General features: G+C 39.9%; 1 protein-coding gene across 1 annotated transcript in view; it reads left to right on the top strand.

The window, feature by feature from the left end:
* ofcc1 (orofacial cleft 1 candidate 1) overlaps positions 1-25,248 on the top strand; it is a 91,603-nt gene that overhangs the window by 8,850 nt on the left and 57,505 nt on the right. Inside the window, exons 5-11 of the mRNA XM_088283566.1 lie at positions 5,447-5,513; positions 5,886-5,984; positions 8,522-8,626; positions 11,382-11,597; positions 11,992-12,089; positions 14,219-14,305; positions 20,522-20,764. Of these exons, the coding sequence (XP_088139692.1) occupies positions 5,447-5,513; positions 5,886-5,984; positions 8,522-8,626; positions 11,382-11,597; positions 11,992-12,089; positions 14,219-14,305; positions 20,522-20,764 (915 nt within the window). The remainder of the gene's footprint in view (positions 1-5,446; positions 5,514-5,885; positions 5,985-8,521; positions 8,627-11,381; positions 11,598-11,991; positions 12,090-14,218; positions 14,306-20,521; positions 20,765-25,248) is intronic.

Here is a 25,248-nt window from a genome sequence, read left to right as displayed (position 1 = left end):
CTAATTTGTTTAAGTGTGTTTTTTTCATCTTCTATTTCTGTGGGCCATGATAAGGTGCATGGCTATGGACTCTGCCTCGTTAACGTCAACCGCACACAGGCTCCGCTTTCATAGACTTAATACGCCACGTGTAATTTGAAACAATTACAAAAACACTGGCCCACTTGTTACAACACTCATTTTGCCTCACATATACAAACCACAGATTCAATAGCTTTACATGTTTTTCAATCACACCCCAGCGGAGCAGCAGTGTTCAGTAAAAAAAAAAAAAGGTCTAGCTCGCTTGCTATGGGATAATCTTTCATGGTTTGCCCGGGGTTTGTTTTGCTTTTCAGCAGCAACCTGTGCAAGCTATGTGAATTACTATAAAAAAAAAAAAATTGCAAAAATATCAATTGGATTCTTGTTAGTGTATATGAATAATCTAGTTGAACAATCAATGCAAAACATTTTTTATCTCTAATAATAAATGCCGTCCATTGTCCTGTACTTACTCTCCAGGATATATTACACAAGCAAGAGAGGAATCGGGAATAAATATGAAATAGCAACATGAAGCCATATTAACCTCAATTCATTCAAAGATTTGATTTCGTTATATTTAAATGACAAGCAGATTTCACAAAGGCTTGTGTTATTATTATTTTTGCTGGCTTTGCCAAGCAGTGATGGACACCTTTGGGAGTGTGAATACAGCTTCACCGCTAACCTTCATAGCTGAACAGACACAGGGCAGGACCTCCATCTATTTGTGTGTGTGTGTGTGTGTGTGTGTGTCAGTGGGGGAGCGCGAGCGAGAGAGAGAGAGAGAGAGAGAGAGAGAGAGAGAAAAGGTGCTGGTCCAGTGTGACCACTGACATTTGGCATTCCTCCGTGCTGCCGCTTGTTCCTCAATTGGGGATTGAGGAGTGCAGAGGCCAGTGCCTGGTTCTCAAGAGAAAAAACAAAAAGGCTCTTGGAAATCTCAAGGAGTTCCCATAATCCCAGAAAATACCTTGATCCAACGTGTGTTACGATTTCTATTCCACACATTTGATCTTTTGGTCTGAATTGCCTTCACTTAATTGCAGTGTTTTTCCTCGATCGATGTGCACGCTGATTTGACTTGAGAATTTGTATGAGTTGCTGGTGATTATATTACACCATCATCCATTCATCACCATTTCCAAGTCAAGCTTGTTGTGACATTTTTAAAGTAGAAAGTTTTCAAAGTCATTTTTTCAAGGTTTTCCTTCCCCTCTCTTTCAGCAACATACATAATCTGTTCGCATCAGAGGCGCACACATGCATAAATAATTGCCCAATTCACTTTAAGGGGGCCAGCGTAGATTAATTAAGCCTGCATACTAATTATGTTTTCTGTCTACACCAACTGACGCGCTTGTTGTGTTAATAAGAAACTGTTGGGTGGGTCACAATTACTGTGCACACATCAAAAAGATCACACTTTGAGGGTGGAATTGGGGAGATGCCTTGGATTAAAATGCTTTTATCATTTGCGTATGGCATTTTGGTTATTTAAAATGAGAAGGGATGTAAATGTGCTTAAAAAAAACAATGTGCCCTCAATTTGTGTTTCATATCGTCACAGAGGCATATAAATCTTGCATACAGGACACAAACACAAACATGACATATGATATTGCATTTCTATGTGAATATCAAACATAAGACTTGTCATTTTTAGAAGCACCCATGTCCTTGACTCCATTGCCTACTGCACGTGGTGCCCGTCTGCAAATGGTAGCTTTAGCTCCGTGAAGATGATTTTTTTGTTGTCCACGCTCTCCTGGCACTCGCGCACACTGGGACTGAGGAAGACAGCTCAAAGCCGGGGCCTTGTTTACAGCTGCGTGGGGAAGAAAACAGGCAGACGTAAATGAGGGTTGACGGTTTCATGAAGCACAATTTCTTGACGGCGGATTCAATGTGACTGCGCTGAACTGGGCGATGATCCGTACAGTATGCAAAATTCACTTTCTAGCTGGTCTGTGCCCACCAGCCCCCCAGCAGCAAGCGGTCTTCCCCAAACCCTTCTAGCTATGCCTTTGAATGCAACAAGAACTGAACAAGGCATTGTTGTGCTCAATTCCTTTTGACAACAATCACATTTACCAAGGAAGAAATGGGGGGGAAAGTTGGTTATGCCACCAGTTACAAATGACTTTTTCCTCACGTGTTCACTGTAAAAGAAGCAATGTGATTGCCACAAAAAGAAATGTGCAAAGAGGTAGCAGCCGACAAGAGGGTGATGAATATTCTCCTCAATAGACCCAAATGTCTTGGCATGGGCTTCGAGTGCAGCACCGCACATTTTACATATTTATGCCTTTTGAATACCAGGAAAGCTGTCACATATTTGAGCATGCGCACTGCATTGTTGACGCTGCAGATATCAGTATTTTCTCTTTTTGTGTGAGTGTGTGTGTGTGTCCCCGAGGATTAAATTGTTGTTTATCGTTTTGGAAATGCAACATCTGCATGTTCCATCCAGTTATGGCACATTAAACAACAGGCCTTGTACTGTAAGGAGCATGCTGTCAATGTCAGTGGGATAAAGGAAGGCAGAAGAGAAGCAGGCATTTTGCTTTGCTCTCGAGACGCAGAGAGGCTCACGTGGTGTCGCGTGGATTAGATTTTTACTGACAATGACCCAAAGCATTCTGCCTGGAGGATACAGTATGCACTGTACTCCTGTTGTGGATTTTCACATTTGTTTTTAGGAGGCTTCTTTCTTTTTCTTTGAAATTCACCAAACTTATGACGAAAATACATGAATCTGTTGTCAGCTGACTTTTTGCAGGACAGAGAGTTCATTTACTTCTCACAGTGAGAACCAAAACGTTGTTCGAAATGAGGCAAATGCAAAACCAGTGAACACTCAGGAATATTGATTAAAAAAAAACTAAATAAAAGTGAGTAAAATGTCCCAACCCGTAAACTGAACTGCAGTTGGATTTCAGTCACTTATTTATTTTTATTTGCAAGAGAGGTTCTTTTACCCCCTAGGGTAAAATAATGATTTAAGAGATTAAAGTTGATTGTATTCCAAAATATTTTTTCAAAAGTAATTATTGATTAAAAGCAAAAATATACCTTACATTTCCAAATGCCCAGTTCACACTGAACCAGCTAAAACATTTATAGATTCTGCATCCATGTTCGAATAACGTTTGGAATTTGAAACCCGTGCATTTAACTGTTTTAAATGACCACTTTAATTTGCACTATAATATTGTTGGATTCTTTTTCTATGAGCGCTTGATGATGCAGTGCCATTGTTTTTAATTTGCAAAATTACCTGATTAACTTTCTCATAATAGTTGCGTCCGACTTTGAACGTGCACCCAAACACCATTACTCTTCACAGTACAGATGCATGTGTAATGAAAATGAGAATGTAATCAGAAACACATGAACCCCCGACGCCACATTTGCCTGTCTTCCACTACTCCAGTCTTTGTAATTCAGAAAACTGATTGGTGCCCAGTCAAAAAGAAAATGGTTTTTAAATAAGTTACAATTAGATAAGCATTAATCTCAGTGGTATGAATGAATGTCTCGCTGTAGGGCTTGTTGAATGTAAAAACAGATTTACCAAAACTCCTCTTACCAGATTGGTCTGGCAGGAGTCCCCCCTCTATTTTAATTACTCTGTCATTAACCCCCCTCCTTATCCACTTTACCCCTTGATTTTCTCCTTTGAAATTAAATATTGTATACAAATACATGCCGTTCATGGGTATGAGAACAAATCATCAACAAAATCTGCATAAAATGATGCTTAAAAAGCCTCAAACGCTTTGAGCAAAAGAGCGCTTTTTATATATGGCGCATCCTTATGTAAACATATCCATAACCAAAACAACAATTTATGGGATTTACCTCAGCACTCGTATTGTTCTCGGCGCCGCAGAAATGAGAGAAATGTGGGACTGCTGAGTTTGTTCCACATACTGCTGATTTCAAAGGGACCTTGCTTGAAACATTCCTTCGTGTTTCCATGTCATGCGAGTGTACAGTAGACCACCTACATTCCCGCGAGAGCTGCCTATTCCACTCGCCTGAATGCAGGGTGGTTGGATTATACGGCATAGGATTTATGCAGGTTTAACTTCTCAATTGGCAAGTGTTAAGCAGCATGGAAATGTTTTTTTGTACCTTGAGAAAATAGGCATTATTCATCTTGTGTAATTTGGTGGGATATGTTGTTCACATTCGATACACCTGCACCATCTAATGGGTTCCTATTCAAGCCCTTGTAAAGAACTTTATCGTTGAAAAACGCTGAAATAATTAAAAAAAAAATGCATTGTTCAATTCGTATTTAAAAGTACCTCATGATTCTATCTTCTTTAAAATGACTGAAGGTTAGGTAGTTTCTGCTTGACCTGTATAACTAGGTTGTTTATTCGTAATTTTCCCGTTTTATTATGTCTGCAGTGCATGGTTTACATTCGGCATTTTTGTATTGACTCGCACACACGTGGTATTCTGCATTATGGAAAAAATATGCAACGTAAACCATGTATTGCAGACATAACAAAACCATTAAATTACCAATAATATATATATATATATATATATATATATATATATATATATATATATATATATATATATATATATATATATATATATATATATATATATATATATATGATGTGTGTGTGTGTGTGTGTGTGTGTGTACAGCTGAGGAAAACACTGGTGTTCATAACAACTTTTGCACATCCACCATGTTTTGTACGCCGATCGTACGTGTAGGCTACACATTTTTGTAGGTGCTCGGTGTGGAAAATGCAGTTTTTTTTTTTTTTGGGTTGTTTTTTTTTTGTTTATTTCTCAATACTTTGCAGAGTACAACTGTATAAATGTAGTGTGGCTGTATTAGTGTGAACGATTTGGTGCTGATCCAAGCTTGGGTTTGGCAGAGGTCTGTGTTCTAACGAGAGGATCTTTTTAAAGGCAGAATTCATTATGCTAATTGTGGGTTTGGATCTCGATTGATTTTAGATCTGAACCAAATGTTGTTGCTTGTGAGTATTCTTTCTCCAAAGCATTTTCAAAAGCAACAGATCACTACGCTCCATCTCTATGCTTCTAACAAAAGTATGCACTCTTGTGCCACTTATGCAGATGCACATAATTTTCCAGGAGGGAATGTTGTTGCCTGTTCATTAAAAAAAAAAAAAAACAGGGAACAAGGAGGACATATTTTAATGTGACCTTCATTACTCATTCATGTCAACTTTTCTTATCTATTTATGATGATTTTTTTTTTCCACTCCTGTTGTTCAATTAGCGCTTGACCCCTTTAGCGGCGATGTAAATTAAATGACATTTCAGTGTCGTCCCATATTTAAAATACTGCGTTAGTTGCGGATCATAAATGATGATCTTCATTCTGCAGCTAATTTATTCATTTAACAATTTCCCTCCAGAAGTTACAGCAGAAGGCTCTGCAGCAACCTAAGCAGAAGAAATCCAAGTCGGCTGAATTTCTGATGGGTGAGTCCTGCTTGATGAGTTATTGCTCATAATTTGTGTAAGGATTAATTAACTAATTACAGACAAATGGCTTTGGGCTAAATTTTGCTCTTGCTTGTCAGGGCGCAATTTGTAATTATTTTAATCATTTCTTCTTCTCCCTTTCCCCCCCCCCTCTTCCTGCAAGATTCTGATTTAATTTTAACCTAATTGTGTTTTAGTGTCATCCGAGGAGGATGCGTGAGAACATTCTGGGGGCAGACAACTCACCAATCACAATATTTTGCCTCTAAATATGCTTTATTTTACAATGGGCCCGTTTGACCGAACACTTACATCTCCCCTTCATGTCTCTCTGTGTATTTTTATTAATATTTCCGCTTATTTTGTCAGCAAGAAGAGATGTGGTGGGCATAGAAAATCCAGCCTTCGACGGAGGAGGACGCACTGAGCTTTCCCTTCTTCCCGTTTGGCTGCCGAGAGAAATTCAAGGTGACAGGCCAGATAGCGCCCTTGCAGCTCACCCAAAAAAAAAAGAAAATGGAGCTGCAAGCCCCAGCCAAAGAAAGAGGTGAAGCTTCATTTTTCATTAGCCTCAAATTTGTTGGCAGTAGATGTGTTCCTGATCTAACCTTTACTCCTGCTTTCTTTCTAACTCTCTTTCGATCCATTCATGGGCCCCCTTGGTCCTTGCATTCCAAAGCGAGCATGTCCTAACAAGCAAAAGCCCCTCCTATCACTTCTTCTTCCACTGGAGAACGCTACACTAGTGGGTGTTCTATCTCTATCTGGAAGCACCCTCGACACAATCAGCCTTGACTCCCACTCTCAGCTCCATGCCTTGTGGTGGGCTGGAGTCATAGGAGAGTGCATTTACATACACTACTATGATACTGAGCCCATGCGTTGTCTGTGGCGCTGTACTGCCAACGCCCCCGAAACACGGCTTGTGGCCAATCAGGCATACAAATATGCCCCCTTATAATTCAGTATGTCAGGGAGAACTCTTGAGGAATGGGATGGTAAATTAGGATGCGTCTATGGTTGTGAGTGTGCCAGTTTTCTCAGGGATGAGTCACATGTCAGTTTGTTGATTTGTGTGCTTTAGTTTGCTTTTCGCAGTGCGTAGAATGTAATTATTATCAATGTATTGCGATCATGTCTGAATGTAAAAACACGAGATAGCATTTTTTAAAAATATTATGTCAAAAGGTCCAGCATGTGGAGCTTTTTTTTTTATATCTTTCTGATGAAAAAGTCAGATGCTAAACATACATAATATAGAGAATCGGAATAAATCTTGTGCATTAATATATAAATGATGAAAAATTCATAATACTTTTTTTGGGTTGAATTATTTATCGAATAACTTTGCAGATACTTTCTTTTTTTTTTTTTTACATCTCATTCTATTATTTGGGGTTATTAACATCTAAAACAATCACCCGCTAGATCAGGTGTGGGAAAACTACGGGCCGGGGGCCACATGCGGCACGAACTTGAAAAAAATTAAATGAATAAACCTTATTAATGTTTTATTTTCTAAATACTGTGGTTTTTCAAAGACATGTATATTGTTGTCATGCTTTTGTTCACTTTCATTTATTTTTTATTTTTTTTCTCCGATGAGGTGAGGTTACCAAAACACTCCATCCATCTGCTCCGGGTCCGACCCCTCTGTCAAATTTTAGAACCCATTGTGGCCCACCAATCAAAATGTTTGCCCACCCCTGCTCTAGATACACCTAGAACAAGATCTGCATTAGAAAGTAAATTGTGTTATCAATTAGAGTGTTTAGTGGATAGAAGAGGGAGACAATATTTGAAACACCTTATCGTATAATGTAATACATTGTTACACCACGGCAAACGTCATCATTGCAAAGACAGCAATTTCGATGGAGCTGTTGTATATCTCAGACAAGTGCAGGTGTACCTAATATCGTGGACAGTGAGTGTCAAAAAAATCAATGCAATGCGTGCATCATGTCGGCAGAGGTGGAAATATAGCAGTGTGACATCAAGATGTCATGAGGTCATGTGATGAACCAGTGTGAAAGACTAACAACACATTTGGACTGCTAATTACTTACTATTCAATGGGTCACATGGTTTTATTTCCCACGGAAGTGATTTACTGCAAAATGTTATACAGTTTTAAAACGTTCAGTTGCAAATGAGAAAGAAGGGTTCCCTAAATGTTTTATTTCCAAGTAAACCTTGAATAATTCTTACATGTGTTCATTCGAGAGTCGCATGCATGCTTATTGTTTACATTTCATTCTGGTGTGATAACTTCATGCTGCTGCAGTACTCCTTGCGAGAGCGCCAGACTTCTAAAAAGGTGATACCTTTTCTCGCCCTGCAAACTGAGAAATACATGCAAAACTATTTAGATGGGAGTGAAATATTCAAAGGCTGTAATGAGAATGATTTGGGGTTAAGAAAGCTGCTCGGTGGGGCGCACCTTTAATAGAGACTGCCCCAAAGCAGTCGGATTCCCATAAACTCTGTGCAGCAGACTTGATAGGTCAGTGATTGCTAATAAGAAGTCAATGAGACATGGGCCCAGGTTATTTTCCTTTCGGATCTCCTTCTCCACACTTGCACCAGTCCTCTAGGCCGCTGACCCCCCAGTATTAGGACGGTATTGTCTTTGAAATTCCAGGTACTTTTGAGCTTGTCGACTTTCTCATTAGTCCCTTTTGAACACGGCAAACATATGGCAGTCGTATTTAAGAGATTGCCTGCCGTGACCTTTTGCAGCATGCTAATTAGGCCCCAGAGCACTGCAGGCCATGCAGGGGCGCACACAGAAAACCTGCACACTCTCTCTCGCTCTCTCTCAGCTCTGCCTTATCTGCAAGCAGCCCTTGGCCCTGCCCTTCGACAGTGCGCATTTCAAACTTAACATTTCGCTTCCCGTGCTCCTAATAACTACTAACCTGAACCTGTACAGCCTCACTATCCCCCCCCTTAGCCCACCACCAGCAAACCTTTCATTCTCTTGCCTCTTGCACTTTTCACAGGAAATGAATATGCCCGAAATTACTTTGACCCGATGTCGGCGGAGCAGACGGACTCAAGGCATAGCAGCAAGGCCGGGGTCTGCGGCGAAGATGAGCTTGAATTAAGTACGCCATCCGCCGTCATAATAGTTCTCCTCGGTTCATTAAAGTGAGGTGAGCGAGATCAACATTGGAGATGATGGGCCCGGTCTATGTAAATACACCAAATGATGGTGTCGCAAGATTGGCTCCCCAACTTCACGGTCATTGATGAAGGTCACGTATCATTGGTCAGTTGTGCACATTCCACTTCTATTCCCCCCGCGTCCAAAGTCACATGCAACTCAATAGTTTGCAGCCCCCCCTCCTAAAGTAGGCCTATTAAAAACGAGCTCCTGGGAGCCAAGTAATATGCATGTTATAATGAAACATGGCTATTAATGGAGAAGCCATTTCACCTGTATCTTTTGGATATCACTGCCGTGTAATATCAAAGGATTCACTAAAGCAAATCTCATCATGTGATGACAGGCCGGCTAACAGGCATGTTAATGCTCCCACTTCATTACTTGACTGCGTGTGCTCCATTTTCAGCCATCCTCACCCCGCCTAATATCAATAGTTTGTGTGTTAATATGAGGTTTGGATTGACGTGCCTGATATGTTAGAAGGGATTTTAAAGCATGCTTTGTAGATAGTCTCATTTTTTGTTTCTTAATAATTTTTTCAGCAACAATAAAAAGGCAAAGAATGGCTGGGTCGCTCGCTGAAGATGACACCTTTATTGACATCCCTGGTATGTTTTCCGAAAGAATTGTGCTTTGATTGCCATAACATCACAATGTGCCCTATAACAATAAAATATCTTGAAAGTATCTTCAAAAATGATTACACTACCAGAGTCGATTTGAAATTCATAATAAAAGAATACAACAAATCCACTGACCAGTGAAAATATATTACTCAACATCGAAATACATTTCATTAATTTTAAGAATGTGTAATTGTTTGTATCAATTGTTATTGTGAATTATCGTATAAGGCATTTAGATTGGCCATGATTAAAGAGCGCTGTGACCACTCCCACTGTGGCACAGCCTACCCTCACGCAGAGCCACCTCCCTGTGCTCATCTAAAAAATTACCAACATCAGGTCTAACCTGCCACACGTTTTGCAGGATTTTTTCCAGTCATTTTTATGGAACAGAGTTTGTCAAATCTATTCCAAACTATTCAAATGAACAAAGGCAACAGTAAAAAATGAGTCTGGTGACGTAGGTACCAGTGCTTATTACGTGCCGATTGTTTCGCACTTTTTACACCTCCGACAATATAACACCTTAGCGTTTCCATCTTAAATATGACAAGTGCACTGCACACAAAGCACATGGCCAGAGCTCAGTGGCAGTGAGTGCTTTCCAAGCACAGCTTTTGTGTGAAGGCAGACGTGCCCATGCTCATTAGCGCATGTTCTTTTAAATGTGTGGCAGACCAGGGCCATGTCGAGGCGGTTTAAGCTTAGCATTGTTTTGGCTGAAGACACTCGCACCAGATATTGTTGACATGACGCGCGCCTTCCTTGTAATTCCCGTACACAAGTGATAGGTTTAGGGCTGCTTCAACACGGTAGAATTTTGTCGGCTCTTATTATTTGCCTTTGTCTCGGATTTAGCTGTACCACAGAGATTAGCAGCCCCATCCCCATTGTTTTGAAATGTTCATGAAATCCCGCAGAAAAAAAGTAAAGAGGATCTTGGATTAACAGTTCCTCCATGCAATATAGGCAGAAAAGCAGGCAAAGGCAGAGAGCTTCCTTACTGGACTTCCAGACAATCACCTTACCCAGCTGTATGCCTCCCACCAGTCTAGGCCGCACGTCTTCAACGCAGTTGCACACGTGGATCAGCGTGTGTCGGCGTTGATCCTGACATTTTCTCACACTCTCCCTTTCAGCTTCCCTGGCTTTTGTCTCAGCTTTTGCAGGCTGAGACAATGCCCTGAAGAACGAGCACAAAAAAAGTATTAATGAAAGGGACAGTGGAGGTTTTTGGAGACATATTTTACCGGGAAGAAATTCCAGGACCAATCCTGCCTTCAAAAAATATTTGAGCGAGACTAATTCTATTGCAGTGACTAGGAAATGAAAAAGCACAGAACTATCATTCTACAATATAGAGTATATGCTACTTCTCTGTAAGGCTGTATGCGTTGATAGCAGCTTGTCAAAGGGCTAAACGGTGATAACAGCTTTGGCAGCTGCACATATGGGACTACACACACAAAGTCTCAAAGAATATCAGCTTTCAAGCAATGAGGGGGCGCGTGTAGGGAATTTGTTAAGACACACAAAGAGCTTTTATTTATTTTTTTTTATTAGTTCCTGGTTGGTACTAAATAAAAACAAATCACATATTGTGGAGTGATGGCGATAAGTATTTCCAGGACAACTAAAGATTCGGTTATATGAGTTTACATCACTTAGGGCGTTATTTTACCCGATATTTTAGATGATAAATCGTGATTTCCGGTGACGATGAATCACGATTGTCTTGTGATTGGTCTTTTATCCAAAACTGAGACGGGCTCCTGTTTCAAGCAAGTAAAGCAGTACAATGTATATATGTAGGCTATTACACTTTTTTAGCTACGCCCACTAGTGGAGAAGATAATTACAATATGACAATTTAACCCGTGTGGCAACAAACCCGTTTCCCCTGTTTTTCATTCGTTGTTTGGATTGTTTAAAATTTGTGTCTTATTACTTAATATTCTTGTCAGTATGCAAACCCATTTATGAATGTATGCATGTGACACTGTTTATGTGTGCTGATTCATGTGTGTGCGAGGGTGTGTGCATGCCCACTGATGCGTATCTCTCCAGGTACAGTGGTAGCCTCCAGGGATGAGGAGGTGTTCGAGGTGAAGGCGGGTAATCCACTGCTGCACCATGGTGGTTGTGACGGTGCTGCCTCAGGCTCTGAGCCCTCCCAGGCCCGTACCATTGCCAAAACCCAAGCTGGGCCCGGTGCTGGGCACTCACGAGCAGTTGGAGTACAAGCAGCAAGGACCATTATGGGCAGAGAGAGCACTGTAGAAAGTAATGCTATGATTTAATTCAACTCTATCTTTTTTTTTTCAAAGTTGAAATGAGAATATTAGCTAAAAACATGATTTGTGTAAACCTAATATACATGAAAACAAAGTCAAATGAGGAATAGGAAAGCCTGTTGAAACACGATTTTAGAACAATGAAGAAAACTGTAGAGAGATAATAGAACTACAATATTTATAATCAACAACATGCAAAAAAATGTGAAATAAGAGGATGTGGAAATGTTATGGCGCATTTCAGGTTGATAGGTGACCGGTGTGAACAGTCTAAAAATATGTTGATGACATGTCCACTGTCAAAAAATATTCAGACTGTATATAATTTGCACTAATGCTCCGCTACGTGTTGTGTGAGGATCTTTAATGCTTTCCTTTTGCAGTAAAGACGTCCGAGGAGGTGGTCGCTCGCCATGCTCGGCTGCCGAGGGAGCGCGCGCGACCTGACATGATTACGCTTGGCAGCCTTTCACTGCAGCAGGTCAGCTACAAAGCTACAAAGAGGAATATCTGTGTCATCATCCCATATTCACCAGCACGTCAGCCACGTCCATTATGCTGCGTATGGGTGGCTTTAGCTAATGGACAAAGAACATGTGCATGTACATTTATCTGTTGCTGTCAGTGTGGAAGTTTCTGTCCTTTTTCTTCGCCCACTTACTTACTTCTTTGCCCCACTTTTTCTTCAACTGCAACTATTTCAAATTTGCTCCATCTCATTCTCAGCATCAGGCTGAAAGTCTCCTGGATGCACTCAAGTAAAAAGCACTTACTACACCATGCATCCGAGGTACCAAAATAGGTTGAATAGGTTCAAAATATACTGTGCAAAAAAATGTCAGTGACCAAATGTGTTTCTTTGTCCACCGGGTGGTTTTGATTCCTGGTTCATGGAGGATGACAGAAGGGTCATGCCATTATCATTATGGCAGCTGGATGGTTCAGTTGAGGCCATTGTGACGAATATCCTTCCATACATTTTCTTTTGAACTTGTCCTCTGGTCTCAGTTGAATAGGAGCCTATCCTAGATGTCTTTTGGGGATACACCTTGGACTGATCATTCAATTGCAGGTGCACGTAAGGACAATAGACTCTTCAGTAAACCTGTTTTGTGGCTGTTGGAGGAAACTGAAGTATCACCCTATAGTACCTCCTGCTCAGCTGAGTCACGTTGAAAAGTCACAAAAATTAAATGATGAAAATGCGGTGGCCCGACCGGTTATCACGATTGCCTCACAGTGCAGAGGTCGTGGGATCAGTTCCAGCTCCGGCCTTCCTGCGTGGAGTTTGCAAGTTCTCCCCGAGCCTGATCAAGTCTGCCTAGCATATCTATGTGGCGACCATACTGAATGGGGCTCAGAAAGGCTTCTACAGCGCCTCTCTGAAATAGATGAATTCATGATCACAAATAAAAATCTGCGAGGTGGGAGTGAATCCGCAATGTAGTGAGGGGACAATGTATGTACGCCTGGTGAAAATTCCACCAGTTCTCGCTGCGCAACTCCGAAGGCCACAGCATTGAACTGCGAGGCAAACATGGTAACCGCTATATTGTGGTGTTTAAAAAGAAAAAAATGTAATCTATAATTTTATTACCAAAATGTGAAAAGTTGTAACTCAACAAATACGCCACAACTCAACAAAGTTTCATTGAGTATTTTATTTGTGTAAAATTGTAGCTGATTTACTGCTGTGAAAAGGATAATTTAACGCTAAAAGTAATGATAGCTTTTCCACAACATATTCATTCTCGTAGACTCACAATGTGCTTGTTTTGAAACTTCCTGTTGCATTGTCACTCGCATTTGCTTCATTGACACTCCATTTCTATGCTGTTTATTTTCCTACTCAAGCAAACTAGAGCATGACTGCTTCTTATTCTCCAACTACGCTTTTGTGCAAGGATGAACAAGCGTGAAGATCCTGAGCTAGCCAAACATTCTGTCGCGTACCATCAGCCACAGCGGAAATGGAGTGAATACAAGAACATCGTTGGTATTGTGTACAGAAATGTAGATTGCAAAGACGCCCCGGCATTTACATGCGCACATAAACAGATTGCACAACTTCTATCCAATGTATATTTAGTCATAATCGCATTTGAAACATGAGTAGGAGTATTGTCATGTAGGAATGTAAAGTGTAATTGGTTAAAAAATGGTCGAACAATATCTTGCCGTCACTTAGAAGTCAAAGAAGTTGACTCATCCTCCCTTACTGGATAAGCAGTGGGTTCTATCAGTGTTGGGATCAGTGTTATCTTATTCTCCCGTGATATTTATGCACTCCACTACTGTTTCCACACCCACTTCTATATTCAAACTGCATTATCCACCAGAGATTTTACATCTATTCAAAAGAAAATAATTGTGTTTTTCTTCCTAGGCCATTCTTCCATAGAAAGGCTCTAAAAGCAGAAGGATGCCGTCACTTAACAGCATCAATGTGTCTATATGGCTCGGGTGAATGTGCTGACTGGATGTAAACTTGCACTCATGAAACGTAACATGTCTTCAGGGTCTAGCCCAGTATCGATTCACTGCAGATTGCAGGAGAGTTCATTTTTTTTTGCTCAACTCTCCCATTGTGTGCATGTCAATAATACACAGCACGCTGCTCAGAAGGCACCGTTGAAGATGAGCGAATGGGCAAAAATCAAGAGAAGGCTGATGGATGTCTTCAATGGGAGTGGGAAAGTAAGGATTATCTTAATAGAACACGTTAATATATTACATTTAGGCAGTAACAAAGTAATATAACGAGTTATGTTTGGAATATTTTTACAGTTGATGATGAAATTCAGACAGGAAAACTGTTTTTAACCTCACTCAAATTTTGCTATTTTTTAGTCCAATGAGCACAATCAGAATTTCTTGACTCATTGGAAATCTATTGTAACAAAATTGGATAGTTTGTATGCTGTGTCTCTCTTCAAAACGGTAAAGACAATTGTCGGGGAAGTTATTTTTTGAGACACCATTCACTGTCATGGTTTCATAAAATAAAATGCAAAACCGATACTCAAAACACAAGCAGGAACAACCCCAAGTAAAAAGCGTCGATTTAATTAAAAGAAATAAGAATCATTGTGCTTTAGATATGATTTTAATGACTTTTGTGCCATCAATTGCAGTATGTAAAACAGTGTTCATTGTGATTGGCTGTTAGCAATCAAAATGCAAATCGTCTGTCTCAAAGCCGAAGACGTCCGTTGGACGATGACCGACAAACTACAACATGACCCACTAAATTAAAGTGTGCTTGTTTATTATTTCCTTTTCTTTTTTATGTTATATTCACCTTGAACATTTGTTTCCCCATAGTGCAGAGAATTACAACTAACTGAACTTGAATTATTTAATAAAAAAAATAAATCTATCTATCTATCTGGCTAGCTAGCTAGCTAGCTAAATAGCTTGCTAAATTGCTAGCTACCGTTCTATGTGTTGTTGACCAATTATCAATTATATCATCAATCACTGTTGTTTCTTTGTAAATTAATTTGAGTATGTTGATAATTTAATTTATGCTTTACAGTCTGGGGTTATTTATATACTGGACAAAATATAAATTCCAATATTTATCGTAAAAAAATAAATCTGACTGACACAAATATTGATCTCCCACCATAGAATCAAAACATAACATTATAATAACACAATGTCCATTATAAATTAATTTTACCATAGTAGCAAATATAGCATTTCCCTTTTAAAGAGTCAAAATAATTATTAAAACATTAATCGCCGATTAAAAAAAAGTAATTTGAACATAAACTTGATTAAATCAATACAAAGAAAGTTAAATTGTAAAGAAGGGTATTACTGCACCATGCAAGTAATTAGTAAGATGGAATATATTACATTTTTAAAATAACTTGCCCAACACTGGTTACTATTATTTAGAGTTTTGAATGTTTGACTACTTCAAAAGCTTTTATGCCATTTCATACCGCTGCAGATGAAAACTACAATAATAAACAAATCGTCAAATAAAATAGTCAATGGCAACGTCTTCACTAAAATGGAAGGATGATTTATGCCGTCTCAAACCGGAACAGTACATTCTTATACAGTAATGAAAACGTTATAAGTCAGATGTAAGAAAAGTTTCTGATCCTGGTAATTTGTTATTATTAGCTTGCAACATAAACAGTACTGTACTTGAATGAATTCATTTTATTTAATAATTAATGCAGATGACTTAATATTTTAAAAGGTCGCCCATCCAAATAGCCACTGTGAGGAGGCTGTGCACACACAATCCAGACTAAACGCAATCGCCCACTGGTGAGTCCATTTCATTTTCATATTTCTCTTCATTTGTACAACCGATGTCACATCATCATTACTCGCGTGAAAAGCATTTGTCATCACCGACGTTTGAGAAAGCATGTAATCTTATAAGTCTTGCATGCGCATTGCATTGTGGTTAGAGGATGGCTCCGAGCCGCAGAATTGTGTCCATGTCGTTGGGCTTGCAGGCGCATCAATTCTTTGCGCGTCCACTTGAAGTCAGAGATCACACGTCACATCTCGTCGCGAGCGCCCTGCAGGCAATCAGCTTAGCGTGTTTTTGTTTTTAAGTAATTATGGCCTAGCATGGCGGCTGACATAATAGAATCAAGAAACTACTGTGCGCATCAGGATCTTCTCTTGTGTTTAGCTGTTTTATGGGTGGGTGGTAGTTGGACACCAGCCCTGTCAGATGAATGTAGTTCGGAGTTTAGCGCGGTGACCTCCTCTCGACAGCTTTGAACCCAGTAAATTCCTTCCGATATCAATGGTGGGTGGCTATTAGACACGGGAGACTTTCTACGCATCACCTAGGGCTACATCTGCCTGGAATTGAATGAGAAATGATTTCACTATTTCTCTCGCCATGCCCATGAAAGGGAAAAAAAATTAGAGGGGAGACATGGAGCTGACTTGTGTTTTTTTTTTTTTTGTAACAAATGTGTAATTCATTCGTCGCCACTGATTCTGATTTAATGGAGGTTGAGTAATTGCATTAGAAGGCACATTGTGCCTTGTTGTGAACTGATGAAAGCACATGTAATACTTTTGATAGGCAAACAGAGACGGCGGGGAAGGATAGAAAAGAAAGAGCCAGCGCCTGCCTTTGATGCGGAGCATTTCTTTGTCGAATTATCCTTCTTTTTACTCACATCTTATCCCCAGTCACAGGCAGGGCAGGGCCGCTGTGATATTGCTTTATTTTGAGGAATTAAGAGACGTAGCGAGGAGACAGAGCGAAGCGGCCGCTTATTACATTACCGCTGATAAGATTGAAAGGCTGAGAAAGGGAGCAAGAGGAGGAAAGAAGAAGTGTTTTGTTGTGTTCTTATTAGATTGCGCTGCTGTTGGCTACAGAGTCAAACAACAGAGTCCAAAATGCAGGGTTAGCTTGTTGTTGTTTTTTTGCGCGTGTGGTGTGCATGTAGCAGCAGCAATACCCCCGAAAGCCTGTCCCACCGAGATGTTGGAGAAGGCCAGGAAGCAATGTCCAAATATGGACAGATGACTGAAATCCCGGAATCCTCCCCTTCAGTCTCCCAATGTCAGGTAAGGTCTATTTCCACATCAATGTGGATTGATTTTCCTTTTTTTTCTAATCGTGTGTACCTCATCTCTGTCAGAGTAACCCCACGAAGGGACGTCAGAACGTGAAAATGATATAGACCACATCAAAGTGGACTAAATTGCACTGCTTGGTGGAAACAGAAGCAACAACAAAGACGGAACGTGTAATCACTAAGAAGAATATATTGATTGTGAATTGTTAAGACGAAACAGCAGGGATTATTTATTTCAAATACTCAGATGATGCAATCACAAGAAATCATTTGAAAGAAGACAGGGGATGTAAAACTGCAGGTGACGAGCGGGCTCCATACGTGCTATCGCTGCTCATTTCGCTAGCTTGTGTGTTTAAAATTAGCATCATGCTCCCGAGATAGTTAGCATCTTTTATTTATTTATTTTTTTTCCCATCTGTGCGGCGGACCGCGACCCGGTGGTTGGGGACCACGGCACGACATTGAGCAAATCAACTGATCGCCCCTCTGCCAAGCATCCAACAGCTTCCTATGGCATGTTTAGGGTTTTCGGATATCAAAAGATGGAAACGGGAGTGTTCGCAGATGTAAAGGGGGAAAAGTAGGAGAGAAGAGGGAGAAAGAGAAGAATGTGGAGCTTGGGCAGGATCATCAGCAGCTGTGGGAGGAGTGTGCTGTTGTGTTGCATGTGGGGATGAGGCTGCCGTGCCACCATGCTGGCTTAAAGATGTAATGAATCTTCAGTCGGGGGCTTTCCTTCCAGGGTGACAACTGGCTTTGAGGAAGGTTGTAAATGCAGGGGAGATTGTGGTATAATTCCTCAGACTGGCGTTTGTGCCCCCCAGTCACCATTCGATTATCTCCCAAATTGCTGTGTTTCACTGAGATAAAGATTTTTTATGGCTTGCTGACTTGAAACAACCGGCACAGGCAGAATAGGGCGCAGAAGAGGGAGAGGGGAAGAGAGAAAGAGCGAGAGAAAGCAATGGCCAAACCTGCTACGCATAGTAATTTCCTTTGGTAAATGACAAAATCTTTGTTTAGATGACATTTCCCTAAAATTACTGCGGTGAGATGAATCTGAAATATGAAATGCCACATTTGGCATGCAAAACTATGAAAATGTATTTCTGTGCAAAATTCATGGAGGCATTTAATTTAGAACGTGTTTAATAACTATGGCAGCCTGCATCAGTAATCCTGCCCGGAGGTCCCAAAAAGATTGTCATATTTATTCTCTCCTTTCTTCACCCCCCTCCTTCATTCCAAAGCCCAATTTTTTTTTAGGGTAAATGCTCATTGTTAATTAAGATTTACTAATTAAAATGAAAATAATTAACGAGAAAGCTTAAGCTCTGAATATTAGCCCACACTTCGAAAGAAAGGAAGTTTTTGTATGTGGCGTTTCCTGTCTCTATTAAGAGTGCATTTTGTGTGATCAGTCAATGTGTGCAAAGCCTCGAGAAGATATGTCAGCGACAGGACGGCGGCTTGCCAGCCAAAGCATGGAGGATCCCTCTGTGGAGCCTTTGATCTCATCTGTAGGAGTGCTGTAATGTTACGGCACTTTAGGCACTGCTCAGGCTGGCGGCAAACAAACCACGTCTGATATAGAAAAATTGGCCCACTTCACCTTTTGCCATCACCTTGTCGTCTTCCCCATGTGCAAACACGTGGGCCAGATAATAACAATAGCTCCTCAAGACATGCATGTGCAAATTGAAGTGTGATGTCGTTTTATTGTCATTCCTTTGCTTCTTTATTCCCCCCCCCTCCTCTTTTGCACTCTTTTGTAGGTGAGGGGGTTTGAAGGCCTCTGTCTACTCCTCCCAAATGTGAATTGTGTGGGCTAAACCACTTTGCCACCAATTATACTAATTTCACTTCGGCCCAAATTGTTTTTGTTGTTGTTGTTTTTAGTATGCAAAAGAGAGAGAAAATTGGGGAGCAGTACTGCGAGGCTCAGCTCACCACTTGCATGTTTTGACAAACCAATGAGTGCTCTGCCTGCCATGGGTGGAGCATTTTTGAGGTGTTGAACTTTGAACCTGTGCCTTAATCAATGACCACACACTACAGTCTACAGAATCAATAAATTACTAAATCTGCATAGATATGATTAGCCTAACTAATGTTACATTAATTGAATAGGAAGATGCACTCAAAACTTATTTCAGGTGAGTCAATACATGAAATGTGTGAAATATGTATATCACTGTAAGAAAAACAAAAACAAATCCCTTACAACACTAGTGTCAAACTCAAGGCCCGGGGGGTAGATCTGGTCCGCGACCTCTTTTTATGTGGCCCGTGAAGTGCGTCAACTTCCTGTTTCTAGAACATTTTCTTCACTTTTAACAACATTGAGATATGAGATACTGACATTTATTTGTCACCAATCCTCCTCCCCTTTTAAAATAAATTGAAAAATTGTTCAACAATTACTTACTGGTTTCTGATTTCAAAACTGGCTTTCCATCAATTTGTTGAGTTTATCTGATAACGCTAGGACGTTCAGAGTCATAACGGCCCTTTGAGGGAAACCATAACTGTGATGTGGCCCATCCACAAAAATGAGTTTGACACCCCTGCCTTACAATGTCATACATAGAATTGAAAATAAGAAATAAACAAATAATTGGATTTTGCAAAAGTTTGACTGATCTAATCTAATGCAAAAGAAAATTCCAAAACACATGCAACACAATGGTGAATTTTCTTCTTATATCATTGGAAAATATTCATACATTACCATGCACACAAAATCCTTCACTCTACCGGATTGTTTATCATATTGATAATCTATTTATAACATAACCGCAAAGTTGGGAAAAAATATTGACTTTGCTCACATCCATGGATGTAGGAAGAGGCGCACATGTTAAAGCCCTTCTCGAAATTGCTGCTCGATGCGTTGGAGGAGGAGTTACTAAGTCCATGTACGGCTGTAATGGTTAGTTTGGGAAGGTCTTGTAAATGCAGCGTGAAGGAAAGCGCAATTTTTATTAAAATAGAAAGGATAGATACTACCAATCAATCTGTCCATTCATTCATTTCTACACCACTGTATTCATTTTTAATACTTCTTCAAAGTCAATATTGGTTCCAAAATTAGTTTTACTGTTTAGTTTTTTCCACCATGCTGTGCAGTTATGCTTAGATCTAAACATTTTGCAGTTTTTCTTTTTTTATTGTCGAAAATAGTACACCATTAACTGTTTACATTGTGATACCAACCGATCATTATTACCAAAAGGAATAAACTGGACATGTAAGGATTTTTCATTGTCTTGTCCCAAACCGGAATTGAATGAAAAGAACACAAAGCAAAAGTACTTGTGTTTTGTTGTTCCAGACGCACCCAAGTCCAACTCCACAGCCTGTGGAGGTTTGTGTGCGTTGTCTCAGGGCCACCAGAGACAAGCTTCCCAGGGGCCTCTACAGTGTCAGTGTGGCACTTCACAGCCATCTTGGGGGTCCATCTCTTGCCTGGAGCAATGACACAGGGCAGCAGGAGTGGATGGCATGCACTGACCCCATTGAACACCCGGGCTTCTTCTACAACATAAACTTGCACATGAACCAGAATCTCTTCATGGTGAGTGTTGCAGAAAGCTGGGACTGTATGGGAATTTAGGGGGATTCACCGGAGCGACTCATCCAAACAGTCACTCGAATCAAAGAGTGCGACCGGACACAGGGATAGAGAACAACGTAGCTTTAATAGCACTCCAATCAATACAACAGAGCTCAATAACTCACTTTCATTCGGGCGCATACACGACGACGAAAAGTGTAGCAACCGTTGCCAATGGCTGAAGAACTCAACACGTCTCTTAGGACCGCTGTCCAACAATATGCCTGACACAAATTAACGTAAATACAAGGACCCATTAGCTGCCCGAAAACATGCCTATTGTTAAATATGCAAATTAAACAGCAAACCAATACCTGGATAGCAGAGCAGTAATGAGGAATTTACAACAGTGAGATTGTAAAAAAAAAAGAACAAATAATAATGACAATAATGATAAACGAGACGACTAATCTGAGATGATTAATGGGAGATATAAATGAATGATTCATAACTGCCATGCTTTTTTTTTTTTTTTTTTAGCTTTGTGTAAATACTGGCACGTTAGCACAACTGTTTGGTTTGCAGTAAGCATTGCGATTCTCAGATAAGACTTGCACGGCTCAATGAGAACTGAGAGATCTTCTCTGGCAGGTTACAGTGACATGTTGCCTCCATTTCCTCTGTTGACACTAATATGTTTTTATTCAAGCAGGGAAAAGTCAGAATCGGGTGGTTCATTCTAAGACGCCTTTATTTACATTATGCTCGGCGAGGTTGCCTTGAAAGCGTCTTACTCTCAGATGTCTGCATGATGAAAAGGAGGCATAAATGCAAAACATGTGCTGCCTCTGCAACGCTGACACTGCATGGGAAACGTGAACGATTCCATTGATGGGAAATCCGGGGAAACTTCAGAAGATTTAGTCCTGACAACAACCAACCAATTTGTGCTAATGTAGCCTAGCCACACGGCACCGCACACTATATCGAAACTAATCGTCCCATTTCTTGCAGTTTCATCATTTGCAGTGAAGACAGAGTGGTTTTCTCAATGTGAAACGCTCATGAGAAGTTCTATCACTGCAAAAGTATATGAAAATATGCCATGCACAGCCTGCAGGTTTTTCTCTGGGGTTTTGCCATGAATAAAAGAACAACTTTTCAACATGACATTTAACCCGTGCATGTAAATCAAAACCGATATCAATTATTCATTCAAATAAGGAAGTCATGTTTTATTGGAATGAAAATGAAGTCGAAATGCATTAAAAAATGCAAGCGTCTCCTCTGTCTGTGTGCATTGGGAACATGCTGAATTTGGATATGGGTTGAAAGGAATTACAGAAAAGTTTTGCAGAACTGGTACATGCTGGCCAAGGACTGTGTAAATTCTAGCGTTGGGAATCAAAGAGGCTGATTTGATAGAAATCTATACAGAGGGATTGAGATTCGATTAAAAAAACGATAACTTTAAGGGTGTAGCAGTTTGATACGATTTAGCGCAATACGATAAGTGCAGAAACAATGCGATAGTTAAGAGGCAGGAACATGCACGGACATTTTTGGGAAGAGGCTATGTTTAGAATTCAGCAATCACATTAAAACGCATATTAAATGGCAGTCACACACCTGTCACTATTTTAAGTGCTTTTAATCAACCCCAAATAAATTTAGGTAGGAGTATATGTACATCTCTACCCAGGACTCAAATGCTCCTGAAATATCAAAACGCTTTGGGATTAAGTGATGACTGAGAGGGTCTTTTTTTTGTTTTGTTTTTGTGACTGCATAAATGTTAGGAACAAAAAGGATTACAGCAAAAAGGTAACTGTTTCTTTTCGACCAGGCCAAAAGGGTCAGGTGCTTGAGCACCACTTGGGGTCAATGTGTGCACGTGTCTGACATTTGTTGATGTAGAAATTAATCATGAGCGCATATCTGAGCATTGTTGCTTGGTGACTGATGGCAATTCCACTTATTTTTTTTTTTTATTTGCTTTTTGGTAAAGCGATTGAAAAAATGAAGAAAATATCTATAACATCTGAATTTGAATTCTGCTTTATATGATGAAAACCATCCACAGTATAGGTTGCCAAAGCTTTAAGGAATCGGTTTTGACGGTCAGTAACAGCTGGATCAAACGTCTTTGTTTTGTTTATTCAGTGACGACTATACAAACCTTGAAACAGAAGTTGAAGGGTTTCTCTTCATATTATGATATTCACTCGAAAGGCCTCAGCATTCTGGAGCATTCAGCAAATGTGGACACTGTCAGTATACTTGTGGGCGTATTCACAGAGCTAGAGCATCCAGATTAGATTGTCTCCTACTCCCATCAAACATAAAGAACGGGGTAAAAACTGGCATGAAGTGAATACAGACCTGGGATCTGATTCAGAAGTTAAAAAAAAAAAAGGTTTAAGTACAGCACGGTAAACGGCTCATGACACTCACCCCGCTTCTCTAAAGCAATTGAAAATGCTGTTGTTGTTGTCCTCATTGATGGCAGTGAAACCACTGATCAGATTTGTGGGACTATCAGGGCTTTCTTGGATGTTTTCATTCTCCTATCAGCCCACACTATAGCGTGCGATCTTTCCGAGGGCTCGCAGAGCTTTCTAAGAGGAAATGAGGAATTAGCGATAGTAGGAGGAAGCCAGGAGCTTATTTTTCTTCCCCCCCCCCCCATCTCTTTTTCATGCACTCTTCACTTTGTTTCTGTCTAAATGCAAACCCTGACGCGCAGAGTCACTTCATCTGGCGAGTGGGAGCAAAACAGTCAGGCCTGCTGTCTTTGTTCTTTTTTTATTTTTTTTTAAGCATATGGGAAGCTATACAAAAGTTTTAAGGTTAAGAGGATTTGAATTTTGGGATCCCCAATGTTTATTTCCCAGCCCTCCTACAATCTGCTTTTATGGTCACTAAGAAAGTATTCAACACACATTTGGACTTCTATAATGTCTTCATACAAATCATGTTCTACCTTCCGACTCGTTAAGGCCACGTTTCAATCTCTCACAAACAAGAACATAGTGACAAACAAGTTAGCAGTTTTACAGTCCATTTTTAGTTTTAATGACTTTTTACAAGCTGTAACACAGCTTCAATTCATTTATACCCATCATATATAAATAAAATTGTATTGTATAACATTTTGGATGCTTGGCTATTCCAATTGAAACATGATCAAATTTTTTTCCCCTTTTGGAAATAATCCATCCATTCATTTTCTGTACTGCTAATTCTATTCATGGTCATGGATAGCTAGATAGCATAGATTTATTTTGACATGCGCAGATTGAATATAAATATACGGGAAATAGTAGTAGAAGAAGAATAAGCCATTTCTATTGGAAACTTTACTGTTATTTTGCATATTTTTCCTGTTTGCGCTGTAACGTTGAGTTAATACTTCCTAATGAAGCTGCAATGTATCTTCTAGATCGCAATTTTCAGTTCGTGTCTTTTATTTCAACTAGCTTATATCAGAAAATAACAAACACGTATACTGACAACACAAACGTGCAGTAAAGGCAGTTTGTTCCAAAATTTCAGAATAAGTGTTTTCAGAAACCAGTGCTCTCATTTGGAATAAAATGATGTTGATCGTTAAGGGCTTGATCGGGTCAGAATATTCCGAATGCGGCGCGTACATGAAGCATTTTAATTCTGTTCAAGATTATTAAAAAATTTTTTCATGCAAATATATTGATTGATATCCATTGGAAATAATGTGTTCCACAGTCAAAGCAGTCAACATCATAAAACGTTTTACTACACTAGCTTGTTCAAATTCATTTACAGTCAAAGACCAGCAAACTGATGTGTTAATATTAACATGTAAAATAAAACAAAAAAACACTTGACAACACACTGGAGTCTTACCGTTTTAAATAAAACTCTGATTCGTCCCAGTGTATGTCCTCCTTTTCTTAACGCACCTTGTTGAGACTGGCCCATGTCACACAAATGGGTATTTATGTAGGTAATATTTCTTACAATATATGAATGATATAAAATAACCTGTATGATATGAAGTCATCAATTTTTGTCATTTTGCCAAGTGCACACTAAAAGCAAAGAAGGTGGGAGAGGAAATGAGATTTATGTATCAAAACATAACCAACTAATAAAAATATTAAATATTTTCATCTGGTGATGGATGAAGTGACACGCAACTCGCTGTCAGTTCATTTTTTTACGTAAGCTCCATTCTCTGGGTGAATAAGAATGCAAGTGTTTGGCATGGAGTGTGATAACCGCTAACAATATTAGCTTCATGCAAGATAGCCTTAATATCATCAAGCGCGATTGATGGTCGCCTTCATACGGCGCAAATTCAGTCTCTGGCAGCTCGTAGACTACATCGGCAATAGTCACATATCCTCCGTTTTGTGTTTGACGCTGATGGTCTTTATCATGCCAACATCTCCATTTTGGAGCGAGTTAGACTGACAGTTAAGGAGGCTTGCAAAAAAAAAAAAAGCATGGAAATAAGTTAAAGG

This window comes from Idiotropiscis lumnitzeri, chromosome 19, assembly GCF_059441095.1.
Source record: "Idiotropiscis lumnitzeri isolate Australia: NSW breed Sydney's pygmy pipehorse chromosome 19, RoL_Ilum_1.0, whole genome shotgun sequence".
NCBI classification, from domain to species: Eukaryota; Metazoa; Chordata; class Actinopteri; order Syngnathiformes; family Syngnathidae; genus Idiotropiscis; species Idiotropiscis lumnitzeri.
This window is presented reverse-complemented; position numbering and strand designations above follow the sequence as displayed.